Source organism: Aethalodelphis obliquidens, unplaced genomic scaffold (genome assembly GCF_003676395.1).
Source record: "Aethalodelphis obliquidens isolate GAN/ISIS:26980383/991018 unplaced genomic scaffold, ASM367639v1 scaffold72, whole genome shotgun sequence".
Taxonomy (NCBI): Eukaryota; Metazoa; Chordata; class Mammalia; order Artiodactyla; family Delphinidae; genus Aethalodelphis; species Aethalodelphis obliquidens.
Genome location: NW_020838016.1, coordinates 10,892,513 through 10,911,188, shown reverse-complemented (window position 1 = coordinate 10,911,188; position 18,676 = coordinate 10,892,513). Strand labels below are relative to the sequence as shown.

At 38.3% G+C, this 18,676-nt stretch overlaps 1 protein-coding gene across 3 annotated transcripts in view; it reads left to right on the top strand.

The window, feature by feature from the left end:
* Window positions 1-12,495: 12,495 nt before the first annotated feature.
* SLC9A9 (solute carrier family 9 member A9) overlaps window positions 12,496-18,676 on the top strand; it is a 537,427-nt gene continuing 531,246 nt past the window's right edge. For 2 of the 3 annotated variants that reach the window (XR_003429705.1, XR_003429706.1), the window contains exon 1: window positions 12,497-12,830. Coding sequence is in view for 1 of the 3 variants with exons in the window: in XM_027091611.1 (XP_026947412.1) it covers window positions 12,656-12,830 (175 nt within the window). In the remaining 2 variants the exon portion in view is untranslated. Of the gene's footprint in view, window positions 12,831-18,676 lie in introns of all 3 variants that reach the window. The other variant, XM_027091611.1, reaches the window with a different exon arrangement.

The following is an 18,676-nucleotide window of genomic DNA, read 5'->3' as shown; positions in this document are numbered from 1 at the left end:
AAATGCAAATTAAAACAGCAATGAGATACTACACACTTATTAGAATGGTCAAAATTCGGAACACTGACAACACCAAATGCTGAGGAGAATGTGGAGTAATAGGAACTCTCATTTATTGTTGGTGCAGCTACTTTGGAAGACAGTTTGGCAGTTTTTTAGAAAACTAAACATATTTTTACCATATGATCCAGCAATCCTGCTTCTTGGTATTTATCCAAAGAAGGTGAAAACTTATGTCACACGAAAACTTGCACATGGATGCTTATAGCAGCTTTATTCATAATTGTCAAAACTTGGAAGCACCAAGATGTCCTTCAGTAGGTGAATAAATAAATAAACCGTGGTACATCCAGACAATGGAATATTATTCAGTGCGAAAAAGAAATAAGCTATCAAGCCATGAAAAGACATGGAGGAATCTTAAGTGCATATTAGTAAGTGAAAGAAGCCAACTGTATGAGCCAACTATATGACATTATAGGAAAAGCAAAATTATGGAGATAATAAAAAGATCAGTGATTGCTAGTGAGGGGCAGGGGGTGAGAAGAGGGGAAATATGAATAGGCAGAGAACAGAGGATTTTTAGAGCAGTGAAAAAATTCTGTATGATATTATAATGATGGATATATGCCATCATACATTTGTCCAAACCCGTGGAATGGACAACTCCATAAGTGAACATTAAGGTAAACTATGGACTTTGGGTGATTATGATGTGGGTGACTATGATGTGTCAATGTAGGTTCATACTTGGTAAAAATTATACCATTCTGATGAGTGATGTTGATAATAGGGAGGCTATGCCTGTGTGTGGGCAAACTATATATCTCTGCACCTTCCTTTTAATTTTTTTGTAACACCTAAAACTGTTCTAAAAACTGTCTTTAAAAATATTAACAATAATTCCCTCATATTATGTGTATATTATTATCCATATATTCATGGACATTTCATGGAAGTGCTGTATTGGGTGGTTGCAGAAAAATTGGGTACGGGGACTTCCCTGGTGGCGCAGTGGTTAAGAATCCACCTGCCAATGCAGGGGACACGGGTTTGAGCCCTGGTCCGGGAAGATCCCACATGCTGCGGGGCAACTAAGCCCATGAGCCACAACTATTGAGCCTGCGCTCTAGAGCCTGCAAGCCACAACTAATGAAGCCCACACGCTTAGAGCCTGTGCTCCGAAACAAGAGAAGCCACCACAATGAGAAGTCTGCACGCTGCAACAAAGAGTAGCCCCCGCTTGCCACAACTAGAGAAAGCCCGCACGCAGCAACGAAGACCCAATGTAGCCAAAAACAAATAAATTTTTTAAAAAAGAAAGAAAAAGTGGACAACATTTATGATAGAAGGACTGGAAAGATTAGCAGAGAATACATTAAACATTGTTTGATGAGTCCGAAGGTAACATAGTCATTTCAGGTGGCAAACTCATATGGCCATTGTCTGGGGGAAGATGTCCAAGAAAATCATAGGGTTAGGACTCTGAGCAAAGATTTAGGGAAGATGAGGTACAGTGAAGGCGAGCCTGGTAGGTTTAAAAGAGATCAATTCCAGGCCAGGGTCAGGTGCTAGGCTGATGGAAGGTACTTATGGGTAGAATTATCGAGCTTGGGATGGTGAAGGTAATTGGATATGTTTGAACAGTGAACACATTTGGCTGACCCAGAACTGACTGATTTCATGTAGGGGATCCCAGAACAACTGTCTGGTTTGAAAAAAAAAAAAAGTCAGGAACTCTGATCCAGCAATAAGTGCTACCCAGGAGGAAAGAAAATTCAAAGCTCTGCTGAGCCTGCAGAGTTCATGGAAGAAGAGAAGGAAATGGAACATTAGGGGATATTAAACTGCTGTAGGAAAAGATGAAGCTGAATGAATAGTTCTGCTACCAATGATGTGGGAAGAGAGACGTTCAAGGTCTGAAAAGTCCAAAAGCCAGGGAAAGGCAAGGTTTGGGGGGAAAGGACGTGAAAAAGAACACAATGGTGCTCATTTAGAACTATCCACAGAGAATTCAGTTAGGGGTGTACTGAGGATAATTCTTTAAATGAGGCCATCCCTCAAGTGATAAGAGGGAACTGCATCTGTAAGATATGGTTCCTTAGATTAAGGTTAAAGGAATTCCAGCTCCAAATCTGCTCCAGCACAGGCTAAAATCCTTTTGAGTTTCTACTGGGGATGCAGAAATAGAGAAGGAAAGAGGTTGAGTTTACATAGAATGTTAGGTCATGAATGTGCTTAGAAGGGGATGGAGGCAGTATCACTAGACAGAGTTCAGGCTCTGGGAGGAACTGGATCCTCCAAAAGCAGCAATCAAGAAGGAAATAAAAATATAGTTAAATTTTTTTATTGTGGAAATTTTGAATTACACATAAAAATAGAATAATATAACGTTCCCATTATGCAGTCACAGCAACCATAAAATTATTGCCATTCTTACTTTAACTATTCCTTCACATGATTTTATGGTGGAGTACATGAAAGGTCCAGATGTTTATTATTTCATTAATAAATAGTTAAGAGGTTTTCAACATACAGGACAGACACAGAGCGGACCAATGAAGCCTTGGGTTAACCCAGAGTACTAGACTAGAGGTGTCAGCCCTGCACATTTCAAAGTTTTAGAAGAAGATACCATTTTATTTTATTTTTAAATTTTTTTATTGAACTATAGTTGATTTACAATATTGTGTTAGTTTCAGGTGCACAGCAAAGTGATAAATTATATATATATATATATATGTGATATCTATCTACATATATATATATATATATATATATACACTCTTTTTCAGATTCTTTTCCATTATAGATTATTATAAGATACTGAATCTAGTTCCCTATGGAACTAGATTCAACAGGAAATCCTTGTTGTTTATCTATTTTATGTATAGTAGTGTGTATCTGTTAATGCCAAATTCTCAATTTATCCCTCCCCACCCTTTCCCCTTTGGTAACCGTAAGTTTGCTTTCTATGTTTATGAGTCTGTTTCTGTTTTTAAATAAATTCATTTGTACTATTTTTTAGATTCCCCATATAAGCACTATCATATGATATTTGTCTTTCTCTGTCTGACTTACTTCACTCAATATGACAGTCCCTAGGTCCATCCATGTTGCTGCAAACGGCATTATTTCATTCTTTTTTATAGCTGAGTAATATTCCATTGTGTATATATACCACATCTTCTTTATCATTCATCTCTTGATGGACACTTAGGTTGCTTCCACGTCTTGACTATTGTAAATAGTGCTGTTATAAACATAGGGGTGCACATATCTTTTTGAATTTGAGTTTTCATCTTTTCTGGATATATGCCTAGGAGTGGTATTGCTGGGTCTTATGGTTATTCTATTTTTAGTTTTTAAAGGAATCTCCATACTGTTTTCTGTACCGATTTACATTCTCACCAACAGTTTAGGAATGTTCCCTTTTCCGTACACCTTCTCCAACATTTATTATTTGTAGACTTTTTGAAGATGGCCATTCTGACTTGTGTGATGTGATACCTCATTGTAATTTTGATTTGCATTGCTTTAATAATTAGTGATGTTGAGCATCTTTTCATGTGTCTGTTGGCCATCTGTGTGTCTTCTTTGGAGAAATGCCTATTTAGGTCTTCTGCCCATGTTTTGATTGGGTTGTTTGTTTTTTTGATATTGAGTTATATGAATTGTTTGTATATTTTGTAAATTAATCCCTTGTCAGTTGCATCATTTGCAAATATTTTCTCCCAGTCTGTAGGCTGTCTTTTTGTTTTGCTTATGGTTTCCTTTGCTGTGCAAAAGCTTGCAAGTTTGATTAGGTCCCATTTCTTTATTTTTACTTTTACTTCTTTGGCCTTGGGAGACTGAGTTAAGAAAATATTGCTATGATTTATGTCAGAGAACATTTTGCCTATATTCTCTTCTAGGAGTTTTATAGTGTCATGTCTTATATTTAAGTCTTTAAGTCATTTTGGGTTTATTTTTGTGTATGGTGTGAGGGCGTGTTCTAACTTCACTGATTTACATGAGGCTGTCTAGCTTTCCCAGCACTACTTGCTGAAGAGACTGTCTTTTCTCCATTGTGTAGTTTTGCCTCCTTTGTCAAAACTTAATTGACCATAGGTGTGTGGGTTTATTTTTTGGGCTCTCTATTCTGTTCCATTGATCTATATGTCTGTTTTTGTGCCAGTATCATGCTGTTTTGATTGCTTTAGCTTTGAAGTATTGTCTGAAGTCTGGGAGGATTATGTCTCCAGCTTTGTTCTTTTTCCTCAGGATTGCTTTGGCAATTCTGGGTCTTTTCTGGTTCCATACAAATTTTTGGATTATTTGTTCTGGTTCTGTGAAAAATGTCAATGGGTAATTTGATAAGGATTGCATTAAATCGGTAGATTGCTTTGGATAGTATGGCCATTTTAGCAATATTAATTCTTCCAATCCAAGAGCATGGGATATCTTTCCATTTCTTTGAGTCATCTTCTGTTTCTTTTATGAATGTTTTATAGTTCTCAGCATATAGGTCTTTCACTTCCTTGGTTAGGTTTATTCCTAGTTTTTTGTGGGTTTTTTTGACGTGATTTTAAACAGGATTTTTTTTTACTTTCTCTTTCTGATATTTCATTGTTAGTGTAAAGAAATGCAACAGATTTCTGTATATTAGTCTTGTATCTTGGTACCTTGCTGAATTCATTTATTAGTTCTAATAGTTTTTGTGTGGAGTCTTTAGGGTTTTCTATATAAAGTATCAAGTCATCTGCGTATAATGACAATTTTACCTCTTCTCTTCCAATTTGGATACCTCTTATTAATCTTGTCTGATTGCTGTGGCTAGGACTTCCAATACTATGTTGAATAGTAGTGGTGAGAGTGGTCTCCTTGGCTTGTTCCAGCATTTAGTGGGAAGGCTTTCAGTTTTTCTTTGTTGAGTATTATATTGGCTGTGAGTTTGTAATAAATGGCTTTGATTATGTTGAGATATATTCCCTCTATACCCTCTCTGGTGAGAGTTTTTATCATGAATGAACGTTGAATTTTATCAAATGCTTTTTCTGCAGAAGATAGCATTTTAAATGCCTCTCTCTAATGGTGAGACAATATACCCAAGTGAATTTTCCCATCGTTGCAGGAAACACGGTATGACCATTAATGGGCAATTTCTCCCTTGTGGGTTTAAATTTGCTGGAAATGGCCTCTGGACCACATGCCCAGATAGATGTCTGTCAGTTAGCCTGAAACCAAAATATTTTATCTATAACTGTGTTTTCTTCATGTGCCTGTCTTTCCCTAGGATAAAACTCTCAGCAATGTTCTGCAGATAACAAAAATACAGAACTAGACTGTACTGTCTACAAAACTCTGGACAGATAATTTTGCTTGGGATAATGCTCTGGTGCCACAGGAGTTGCTTGCTTGTATTTTCTAAACTTTGTTAGAATAAGTCTGGTGCTGTGATTCTCAGGCACAGCAGAATGCATGAGTAATTTGTAATTGGGTAAATTCAGCTTTGTAACTGCTGAAGAAGCTATAATTATTCTAGTGCTTCAGAGATGGCGCAAAACACTGCAGCTGCTAAAAGAAAGCTGGCCACATCAGAGTGAGATGAATCCATTAAAACCAGAAAGAGACAGGAAAAAAAAATTGAATTTAGTTTACAAGAAGGGGAATTTGATTTAGAATATTAGTACTTTCTCTCATAATTTAACAATCAAATAATTAATATTCAAATTTGGGGTATTTGAGTGTTGTTTGTATGATTTTTTTTTGAGTAGTTTTATGCTGGCACATGGAACTTTTATACTTTTTTTAAGCTGTGAGTTGCACAATGTGGATCAACACAACTTACCAAAAAAAAAAAAAAAAAAAGAATTGTATAGGAGTGAGTTTTCTTCCTTTGGTGTGTGGTGGAGTTAAGGCAAATTTAATGAGTTCTTATCCTTCCTCACAGGTTTTGGGAGCAATAGTTAGACCACTCAACACAGTGTCCCAGGTGTATTCAAAAGAAGCATCCTCTTGAACACAGGAGCATGATTGCTTAGGTACAATGCTGATTTCCATTCTGGAGTGGGTCAGTCTGCTCCTGGTTGATCACACGCCTGGCAGTGAAGTCTAACAAATACCTGGGGAGAGTTTATGGGGAACATTTCTGCTCCTGTCACCACATTTCCACACTGGTTCATGCAGGAGAAAACTTCTACCTATGCTTCTGACCTTTTGCAAGTGCCATGAAGGAGCTTCTGCTTCACTCTTGATCCCTTGGAACAAGAATGGTCAGTGGGTGATCTAGGCATCACATGGGCTGGGCCACACCTTATTAGAGGGGAGTTTCCTGGGCTTAGGAGCAGAGAAGTCTGAACCGTTTCTTTCTCTGACTACTACAGTCAAGGTAAGCCCAGAAGGTTAAGGGGTGGTTGAAGCCCTAACATTCTTTCTTTCTTTTTCCTGCTGTGTCTCTGCAGGAGACCTCCTTAAAACAGGCTGGGTGCATGGATGTGGATTCTGCTCTGCTGATAAGGTCTTACATCATTAGGTGTGTCTCTGAATGTGCTCTCCTCAGCCTCTTTGTAGATTTGGGATGAGGTGGGAGACTTGTGGTCTAAGCCACCTTCTCAAACATAGTTCACAAAAATTTTATATTTCGGATGTGACTGTTTTGTTCATTTATTTGTTTTGCATGTATTCTCCTTTGGTTAAGATGGTGGCAGGGAGGAGCTGTGAGGTTAGGCTGCTCATGGAGCCTAACAATTCCAGCAGAACAATTCCATTTTTCACATGGAGATGAATCTAGCTATTATAGTAGATTTTGGTGGAATCCAATACTGTTTCTATCTCAAATTGCTGACAACCAATTGATTCTGCTCTTTCCAAATTCAATATTTCTTAATTAGAGTGCCTTAACAGACAAGGTTCAAGTTGAAAGTAGAGTTAGAAAGGCATTTTTGTTTTAAAAAAAAGGTTCTTCATTTAACATTTAAAAACTTATATAATTTATAGTCCCTCAATTTTGAAGCCCAAATGTACTGAAGAAAAATTCTTCTTTTAACAAGGATACTAAGAGTGAATAAATATTCAAAGTTATCTATTCTTTTAAAAGTAATTTTGTTGAAGAATCTGGGAACCTGGAAGACCTGCTGTAACATAATGTTCTCTGTTACAGCTTAATTGAGATTTATAAGCCCTGATGATACTTTGGGGACTAGTTCTTCCACCACCCAGTGTCTAAGAGACATTTCTGTCAAAATCTGCTTGGCATTTATGTACTTCATTTCAGAAAAATATTTCCAAGTTTATACAACTTCATGTTGTTGGGAACTCTGTCTTCTCTCCTCCTATGTACATTTCTCTAACTGGAGAAATATGCAGAGACCAGGGAGAGGTGAGGGGCATGGTGCCTTTCTTCGTTAGTTTATATAAAATTTTAATAATTTAATGGAGAAGTGATAGGGCAAACTATCAATATATTTCAGCTAATGAGGTCAGAGTTATTAGTTTGTAAGACACAGAAGAGAAGTTATATCCTAAGAGGAATGTGAATTTATCTTGTAGACACTTAGGAGATCAAAGGAATGAATTTTCTCAGGTCTTTGATCACAGAAACTTTGCATTAAAAGTATCAGTAGATGCAGCTTGGAGTGTCAGTTCTCCATCTCATCCTCCCTGTCCTTGGCTCCAGAGCTCATACTTCTTTCCGGCTCTGAAGTCTCCATCTGGGGTTGTGGGGAGGTTTCAGCCACTGTGGCCAGGCTGCACTGACCCTGCCTCGTGAAGAACTGACTGAACAAAATGAAAAGGCAGTGAGTGAAATTTTTCTCACAACTTACCCTTCAGTATGTTCAAGACAGAAGAGAGGACCAATGGACCGAAGCTTGTTACTTTTTCTTTAATTTTTTAAAAACTGAGATATAATTGACAGGTAACATTTATTATTTCTTACAGTGGTACCCTCTACAAAAGAAAAAGGGTGATATGCTATGGATAGAAGTCTAGGAACAAAGAAAGAGAAGAGGCAGAATTAGGAATCAAGGAATATTCATCTGGGACCCTCGTTACTCTGAGGCTTTAGCTGTGAGGCCCTTTGATAGCACAGGGATGACATGGCTAGATCACAGGCAAAATGCCAGCCTTGCCTCTCTTCAGCTCTGTACAGCTTTGGGACCCTTCAATGAAGCAATGCTTAAATAAAAAAAGTGGGATCCAGTATATGTTTGCTGGGACAAAGCCAGCAAGTGGCATCTGGTGCAAGTGTAAGGCGATTCCCCTTTTCTCTGGTCATCACTGGTTTGGGGTCCTCATTATGTACTTGTGTACATCAAGGATGATCAATCTAGAGATAAGACCTCACCTTGGAAAACAGTAAGGTCTGTACCCCAGTTTTCCTTCCTCAGAGCATGGCTGGAACTTGGTGGGGCAGAAGAAGGACGAGATCCTCATTCATGCACACGTGTTTCTATATATGAGTTGTTTAGTGCAATTACACAAGCCCTCTCATTCTCACTAGTCTTCAGTGAACTTTATTTCACTTTGCCGCCATAATGAAGAGCAGTGGAAAAAACATGCACTTGGGGGTCATGTCCTGGGTTCATGGTCCTTGGTCCCATAGACTCAGAGTCTGAAGAGGAAAACCAGGTATTAGGCAGTGAATGTCTTTGGGACTTAACACTGTCCAAGTGTTTACATGGAATTTAACTTTCTGTGAAATTTTTGAACTTTCATTTCTCTGTGGGAATCTACTAATGGGAGCAGTTCATATTGTTCAAATCAGGGACATTTTTATGCTAACATGTGACTTTTGGAGGGTAGGGAAAGCTAAGATGTGTGAAAAGATAAACTGAAGCACATTAACATTTTCAAGAGTTCATTTGGGCATACGTCCATTCAAACTGGGGCAGCACCAAACTGAAAGCGATTAGGATCACTCCACCAACAGAAGCTTAGCTTACAAAAACAGAGAAGTTTTTGTAGAAAAGATAGGGAAACAAAGCAAGGGCAGTATCTGATTTGCTGTAGCTTTCATGGTTGCCTTATTTGGGAAATCTTAGTTGGCCGTTTGTGATTGGTTGTTCTTAAATTTCATTTTCTTGGATTCGAGCACATTGACTCTGGCTTGGGTTTGGTTTGCTTGCATTCGGTGACCAAGGCATTAGCGTCACCCCAGTCTAATAGTTGCCTCATGTAATTACTTTAACAGATGGATTTATGGCAAGTTTGAAAATAGAATAGGGGGTGAATCTTCAGTTTAGTGCATTGTGTGACCTTCAAGTAAACTTAATTACAGTCCTGTCCTGGTCTATTTTAGAACCTTTGGGGGCAAAATATGAAATGGCCATCTCACTGGTCTCAGAGAGGGATACGTGTCAGGAGAAAGGCCAAGTGAATGAGGAAATGGGATCTTCCTCTAACCCAGGGCCTGAATTGACTTAAGTATTTTCCGTTAAGTCCGATGGTTGAGAGAGAACTAAGACTGGTCAGAGTGGGGGCTCTAGGGAACAGGGAAGAGGAACCCTCAGCATCTCTCCTCACCCCAGGAAAGTTTCCCTTCTCAATCCTCTGAGCCCACAATCTCCACTGTCCTCTCCAAGAGCAAGGAACTCTCAAATGATTGGCTAGATTATGAAACACAGCCTATGGGTTCTAACTGGTCACATTCACTAAGGGTGGGGTTATTATGCTACACCAAGTTATTTGGCTTGGAAGTCTCTTCTCTTCAAGTTTTTCCTTCCATGAGACTAGATGGGCAAGCTGAGTCAGGGGAATTTCACTGCATAAGCTCGGCCATCCTGTTTTTCTCTTTACTTCCTTCCTCTTACTGGCATGTTGTATCTTTCAGCAAGAACCTTTGACTCAGTGGCCAATAGGTGTTAAGATCTGAATTAAGGGACAATCAAGAATTCTTCTTTGGGAGTATTTAAGTTTTGTATTTAAGTTTTGAGACCCCAACTTCGTCAGAGCCCTAGTACTAAGGTTTATGTCACCAGCTAATACAATATTGCCTTAATTTTTAATAGATATTCTTCTTTTTGTGGATATCTCCCTCAGGAATCTCATAAAGAGCAGTCATTTTTGACAGTACAGGATTTGTAAATTTGGAGAACCTTGGCTATTAGGGTGACCAGTTGTGCTGGTTTGCCTGTGACTGAGGAGTTTCTGGGATACAGGACTTTCAGTCCTAAAACCACGAAAGTCTCTAACAAGGCAAGGTGAATTGATCACCCCAGCTAAAATGCCATCTTAATGCCACTAAACCCTGTGTGTGAATTTAACCCTTACTGGCTGTGCAACCTTGGATATATTACCAACCCTCTCTGAGCCTTAAGTGCCTCACATGTAGGGTTTTTATGACTATTACATTAAATTAAATTTCCCAGCATATTTCCTGGTTTATAGTAGATACCAAAGTAATATGTGCTTCTACTTAGTTTTCTTATTTTTCTTGGTACCTAAGAATATTAAATGATATTCTGAGAAGAAAACACAAGATAGGAGGAATTGAAATACTTTTCTGAATGGAAGAATTGGAAAAGTTTCCTAAACCCCCTTTTCTTTTTCAGCTTCCCATCCTAATGTTAAACAGTATCAGGATTGGACAATAGAATGGCGAATGTATTCCATTCCTGGAGTGAACCAGGGGCCACATGTTCAAATGACTGTAGGGGTCATGCAGGGAACATAAATGAGTGAAATAGAATGAATGGGACTTGCGGCAAACAGGAACCCCCTCAGCCTTCACAGGTTGTGGCCACATGGGAAAGAGGGTCCAGTGTGCCAGATCTTACCAGTTTTTTTTCTAGAGAAACCATGTGTCTGAATTTTTATGTGAAATATACCTTTTTTCATATGTTGACATCAAGTTTAGGACTTTTAAAAACAGTGTATTAGCCAATCAAAACATTCCATAGGTCTTTAATCCTCTCATTGAGTTGCTTCATTGAGTAAGAGCGTGAAATTGGATGTCGTAATAAGACAACCGAAGAAAGTTTATTCTGGCCAGATGGAATAATCATCATTATTAAAAGGAAACCAAAGTAATTAAATGGTGACTGAAAAGAAAAAGAAAAAAAAAGATAGGAAATTGCCACGTTTTGAAGTTGGGTTATCTTGTAAATCTAACAACTCAAGACTAAACCTGTGGGGTTGCAAAACTGTAAAGGTAGAACCTGCTAGCAAAGCTTCATGCAAGCATTATCTGACAGATTTCAAAACAGTTTGAATATTAGTCATCATGGATATGTCTGCCAAAAAGGGTAGTGTGTTAAAAGAACATCTGCAACCCACATAAATACCCCCTGCTGACTTAAACTCAGGAAATCAGCTTCAAAAGTTGCAGAAGGCAAAGAAGCTGAAACAGCAGAATTTTATATTAAGTGGTAGATAGACTTTCTCTGTGGGTAAAACTGTTATTGAGGAGCTAGTTTAGCCCCCAATATATCATGTGTTTGACCTCTAGCTTTTGGTGACAAGATATTCTGAGGCTCTATTTGGACTCATCCTACTCAATGAATCACACCATATAAATTGAATACTAATTCCGTCAAGTATGGGTATACTAGATGATTATTACAACCCCTGAGTTATAATAATATCATGAAATGATGAAGAACCTCACTTAACCCTGTATCTAATTGTATCATAAGACCAATCAAAAAGCATAAGAATCTTAATTCAAACAGAACCAACCTGCCAAATGCAAGATGATCTGAAGAATCATCACTGTCTGTGCCCTGGAATTCTGGAAGCTTCATTGTTGGTGGCAGACTATTCCTCAGTGAACCACATTGTTTTGCATATAGGACAGAGGAGGTTTGTGATCCGTGGCAGATTCTGTGGGTCCTGAATGTCTGGACCAGGAGCTTTACAAAGAGAAATCCACAAATGTGGCATTACTGGGAATGGCTGTATGGTTCCTTCCTTCAAAGACACGTCTTTAGTTTCTTTTCTTTTTTGACTCAACATATAAAAACAGCACACAGCTGTAGAGATAGGACAAAATTCTTTTTGTCTTGTGCTTTCATTTATTCTTGTTAAAAGAAAAGCAATTGATTCAGAGTTTAAATACTGCTCTTGTGACTACCAGTTATATAAAACCAGAGGGACATTCATAGACAAAATTATTTCTTGCTTCTAAACTTAAAAAAAAAAAAATCCTTGTGAAATCATTTTCAGTCTGTCCCCATCACATTGCTAGGCTTTGGTTGGAAAGGAAAAATCTCGCATGTGAGTGAGGTTATGATTCAGGAATTGGCTTTTTGAATTTAGAAAATGTTGGTGATGTAAGGCGATCTGCTTTATTATTAATCTACAATTCACCTGTTATGCAGCTTAAGAAGACTTGTTCTAAACGATAAGATCATGACTCAAGATCTCAGAATGACTGATAGCAGGTTTGTCCGATATGAAAGTTAATTTCATGGAATGAATCATTTAAAGACAGTAAGAGTTGATGATGAAACCACACTCTGGAGTTTGAAAAGAGACGAGGCTGCTTTAAGAGAGAAACAGGAAGTTGTAACTAGAAGCCATCTGAATACTAAGCCAAGGCAGAATGCTCATGAAGTAGCAACTTAAGTGGCAGTGTTATCCTGAAATCCTCAGGCAGCCAGACCGTCTTAGGCAAACCTTGATAAAACAGTCCTTATCCAGGTTTTTATCTAAGGAATCCCGAGTAGACTGGAGAATGGAGAGACAGCAAAGGTTCATGTCAGAGAGGGACGAGTATCAGTTTCAACATCAGGGAGCGGTGGAGCTGCTTGTCTTTAATTTTTTGCTCATCCTTACCATTTTGACAATCTGGTTATTTAAAAATCATCGATTTCGCTTCTTGCATGAAACCGGAGGAGCGATGGTGTACGGTGAGTGCAGAAACTGTAGGATTGATGTGAAACTTGTTGCTTGGGCGTAATTAGAGACTTGTGCTCAGATGGCAAAGTACCGAAACTGGAGAAAACATGCTGATTGAAATGTCATTAGCTTGATGAAAGGTGCTGCAGCATAATGAATGCTCATCTCTATCCAGATGAGCTGCCAAAATTTGCCTTGTCACAAGAGTAAATGTCACAGTCATGTTCTCACGCAGCACATAATGCGAGGCTGTCGACAGATGCAGGTCCATTGTCATGTGGGGAGACAAACAGGGCTAGCTGTTTGTTTTTGTAATGATAGACATTGGGAAGTCACGGAGAGCAGCCTTCTTTCACTGGAGGGGCTGATGAGCTTTATAAAGTTCTAGAAATAACATCCCTTAAATATGTATTGAGTAAATCCTCTTACATCAACTAGTTTCAAGAAGAAAACTTGCAGGAACGTATGTATTCCACCCCTACTATTGGAGTAATTTTGTTCAAATCTATTTTAATTATATGAGCATGTTTTATTTTCTTATAATACACAAGTTTCTTTATGCAGTGCTCTTCATTTCTTAGCCTGATTTCATAATTTCTAGTTTATAGTTATTATTAGTATGATTTACTATGTATCTTCTTTTTTGGAGGGAGGGACAAGGTGTGGAAAAGAATTTAACCTTTTAAGCTCCCAAGGTATTGCTCTTTCTGTGCAACTTACCATGTCATTCCTTTCAGAAAGCTTAATAAAATGTGACAGAGATTTTCCAGTATGTACTCTCATCTTTTAAAGTAAAGTATAAGACACTGGTGGTTTTAAAACTGATCTGATTTATGAAATAGTTTGCTTTACCACTCTTAGCCTGATAATGGATAGGAACTTTGAACACAGTGGAAACAGCTGAGGCATTGTTATAAGTCATAGTAAAGAATATACTTTTATATTTCACTTCCCTTATTTTGGAAGTCCTAAAAGCCTTTTATACCCCCGAGGTTCAGGGAACAGGATCCGTGCACATTTTATATGCTAACCATATGATGTCCTGATGATAACAATGTACAGTCATGATTTGAGACCATAAGAAATCGGATGCCTTAGCTGGATCCCACTGCGAGATACTTGAGCTAGAAGGCAGAAGTTTTGGGCTAAGCAGTGTAATTTCTTTCAGGAGACTGATGTGCTGGTCCATTCAGAGCACAGTTAAGTTCCTTTCCATTGAGGGACTTAAAAAACATAACAAAACTCTCATTTGAGGGGAAAAACTTACAATCAGGTTAAAGAGAAATGGTCAGAGAGAAGGGAAGTGACACCAGCTGATGTAAAGCCCTCGGCGCCAGTCACTGCCCTTCTCCACCATCAGTGGACCAGGCTTTCTACTGACTCTTCTAATAAATAATCAAAGAGGATATAGGATGTAATCTGAGAAGCCAGAAACAATGTAATTCTTGGCATTAAATTAAAGGGCTATATATAGTTTAGCAAAACAACACTGGTTTTAAAATTATGACCCTTTATTAGAGGGGAAGATTTCTTCACAGCCCTGAATTTGATTGAACTATGACTTATTTACCAATTTCAGCTTATCTATGATGGAGACACTGTTTTGTAAAACTTTTGATTAAATTTTGGTGACCTATTAAAATTCAGACATACTTTGTACTCACGACACATAAATATAACTTTTACTTTTTAACATGAAAATTCCCAGATTAACTTTTAATCCTTAAAAACTGCATGAAATACTTTTAAGTTGTGGTTGAAGTCATAAAATATTAGCACATTTACTGTGTAGCACAGGGAACTATATTCAATATCTTGTAGTAAACTATACTGGAAAAGAATTTTAAAAAGATTCGGTTTTATATATATATATATGTATGTGTGTGTGTGTGTGTGTGTGTGTGTGTATGTATATATATGTAAAATCGAATCACTTTGCTGTACTCCTGAAACTAATGCAATATTGTAAATCGACTATACTTCAATAAAGAAGAAAAAATATTAGCACATTGAGCAATAGTTGAGATAGTGTTTCTCTAAATTGCTATTCTTAAGGCAGTTTAAGCTTAAGGTTTGTGTGGGATTAAGTGGAGCTGTCTGATTTCTGTCCTTCTTTTATAAATTTTTTTATATGGGAGTTATTGAAAGCAAGTTCTGAAACACTGCAATGTATAAGGATTATAAAAATTATGGAGACATCCACATATATGTATAACTATCCCATTACTAGAATTTTTAGTATCCTTGAGTTATCTTGAGCTGTATAAATCAGTGAAAAGACTTTTATTTTAGTGTTGTTTAGTTTTTTTTTATTGGCATAGAATTATAATTGTTGGAATTTAAGGAGATCTTAAAGGTTATTTTCTCTAGCCACCTCATTATACAGAGGAAGAAACTGAATCTCAAAGAAGTGAACTTCCCCTAAACTGAATAGCTACTCATGGTGGCGTCCATGTGATTTTACTCATCCACAGGTCTGATAAGGTTCATGTTCATCTCAAAAGAGTTCTCACTGAGAATCTCTGAAAATAGTCCATATGGATAGCACTGGTGACATCTCATATTTCTTCTTCAGGGATGATCTAAATGTTATGTCTGAAATATTTATTAGGGACTTTCTGTCAGTGATGTAATAAAATCGTCTGAAACTACAACAGAGAAATAAGAGGGACATTCAGATAAACCTTTTGTTGTTGTTGTGTTATTGGAGTATAGTAGCTTTACAATGTTGTGTTAGTTTCTGCTGTACAACGAAGAGAATCAGCTATATGTATACATATATCCCCTCCCTCTTGGACCTCCCTCCCACCTCCCCCCACAACCCACTCATCTAGGTCACCACAGAGCACCAAGCTGAGCTCCCTGCGCTATACAGCAGGTTCCCACTAGCATGGTAAGGGGAAGGGAGATGCCAAGTGAATGAATCTCCCAGTAGCTGTAACTGAATTTGAAATTCATATATTGGGAAGGAGTCAGAGATTGTAAGTCCAGCTTCCTCATCTCACAGGTAAGGAAATGAAGACTTAGAGATATGAAGGTCATGTAATTAGCCACTGAGCTGGGCTATCTCTATTAAGAGATGCTGAAGATATTTTAAAATAAATAAATTCTTTCAATGATTGTCGTGGAGAGAAGATGTATCTGTGAGATCCAGATGCATCCTCATATTGTTTATGCTTTCAAGATTAGTCAGATAGATTCTATTTTCCAGAAAGTCCAAAAGAATGAAATTTCAGAGTAAGACCAAATAAACCCCTTCATCACCAGAGGATGGAAGCCATGGCTCTTGTGAGAGTTCTGCCAGGGGCCTGGTGATAATCAATGGGGAAGAAAAGAAACAAAACTATGGTTCACGTTGAACTTTTAAAAGTTTTTTTTTTATCTTAAAGGAGATGAACACTTGAAAGTAAACTGTACTTCAGTCATCTCCATCTTACAGACAGATATGCTTGTAATGAAACATCTTCTAAAATTGCTTGGTCCTGTACCTGACGCTTATCAGTGAATTTGACTAACAGTTCCCCTACTAGACTGACTACTGCTCTTACTCTCGTCAACTATTTGTATAACGTTTCATTTTCCTCTGCATCAAGGACCATAAATATTTTTCTAAGGCCCTGGATTTCCTGTTTCAGCCCAGCCAGCCTTTTGCCTTTCTGTCACTATTCTGCCGATATGTGTCAGTTATCCTTTAGAAGACACACTAGATGTTGATGCATTTTATCTATATATGGGGAAATCCAATTAAAAAATTTTAGGGAGCAGGGTCTTAGGAAATGAGCAATTAAATAAAAGTGAGGAGAAAAGTGATCAAACAGAACATTTAACTGCTCTTTTATAGTTATTGTTAGGAACAATTTCCAAGTTGTTAACCTTATATTATATGAAGTGTTGTAGAGGCCAAGAAAAATCATGGGTGGTGTCTGGTTTGACTCTGGAATTCCTTGGAGATAATTCTGATACTCCAGATACAAATAATCTATCTTTCTTGGTATCAAGGGTCCTAGGATGCTTTTAAAAATTAGTGGCAGCATTTTAACAATATTTTTGCTTCACCGGGAACAGTGGTTGGTAATTGTGTCTCATGACATTCTACAGCTCTCATTATTTCAAAATCAAAGGATTAGAATCCATAACTGGCTTAAAGTATAAGCCATGATGATATTCACTTAAATTGGACTAAAAGCTTAAGAGACTATTAATGGTCAAAATATTGACTGGCAGCAGATGGTGCACTTAGCGCTGCTCACTTAGGGCCCTGTATCCATTGCTCGTTGTTCATAAAAGAAAAATTGCTCCTTGTTCCCTGATAGCATCAACAATTCCATTACACGTCACTGGGGGCTCCCTTACTTTGTAGGACATTCATAATGCCATGCATTTGAGGGTTGGGATCTGAGTTTAGGGACAGAACAATTTAAATCTCTTAGAATTCTACCTTTGATTTCACAGCCTTATAATATAAGGGACAGTCTCCAAATGCAAGGGGAAATCTTGCTCACTGTTTAGTGGGCTGAAGGGAAATTTTAAGCCACAAAGTTTAGATTTTGAATTCATTAAACTATATTATATTAACCTATTAGACTATGTCTGATGCTCTAAGAATATATTTAGCGGTTTCATAAGGCCAACTGAGTTCACTCAATGGCCTGTTTTTCAAGATTTAAAGAAAACATAGTTACATAGTCAAGCACTAAGGTTTTAAAAGCTATTTTTCTTAAAAAATCATAAGGCATTAATTTTATCCTAGCACTGCTTGGAGGTTCCTCAGGATAAAATTGTCTTGGTGGACACGGTGTGGCTCTCCCCTACTGAGGCATTTTACTCTGCTTCAGTCCAGCCCTGCCTCCTTCACTGCCAGGCCCATAGGAGATGTTGACTTCACACCCTTCTCCCTGCCTGCAAGGCCCTCCTGAGGCTTTTTACTTATGCAAATGTAGCATGCTTTATGGAGAAAGCATTGGATGCTCTCTTGGGGATTTGGGTTTTTAAATCCTTATGATTTTCTTTTTTTTCAGTAGCTAGATGCATTACTTTGGGCAAGCAATTTAATCTCTAGCCCTAGTTTTCTTATCTATAAAATGAGGAAGAAATGAAATAGAAGATTTCACTAACCTTCCTTCCAGCTTCAAAAGTCCTTCAAGGGCTTCCCTGGTGGCGCAGTGGTTGGGAGTACGCCTGCTGATGCACGGGGTGCGGGTTCATGCCCCGGTCTAGGAGGGTCCCACGTGCCGCAGAGCGGCTGGGCCCGTGGGCCGTGGGCCGTGGCCCTTGGCCGCTGGGCCTGCGCGTCCGGAGCCTGTGCTCCGCGGCGGGAGGGGCCGCAGCTCTGAGAGGCCCACACACAGCAAAAAAAAAAAAAAAAAGTCCTTCAAAATTCAGGCTAAGACTGACATTAGCCATCAGGCAACTCTCAGCCACTCCAACTCAAACCAGTAGCTTTTCTTCCCAGAACCCTACCAGCCTATAATGACATCCGAGTCTTTCTCCCAGATGGGATTTTAAATAGTGTTATTTTACCATTCTTAGTTTTTCCAGTTCTGCTCTGATTTTCTATGGAATGCTCAGTAAATCCTGTTGAATTCCTGTTAGAAAGGCAAAGAGAGAAAGTTATACCATCAGAACAGTGAGGTCTGGCTGTGGATTTGGGGATCTGTGGATGCATGTCATATGAAAACCGGAGTGGCTCTGATTTAATTTGAAAGGATCTGCAGGAAAGGTAATTAGGGTTAAGAGCCTAATGAATTAAACTTGCTTTCCCTCTTGAGGGAAAAAGAGGTTGGTTTTAAGAAGCTTCGGAGATCAGGGCCAGGTTTTCCATGCTGTAAAGTGTTAGCCAAAGAAAGTTTGAAAAAGT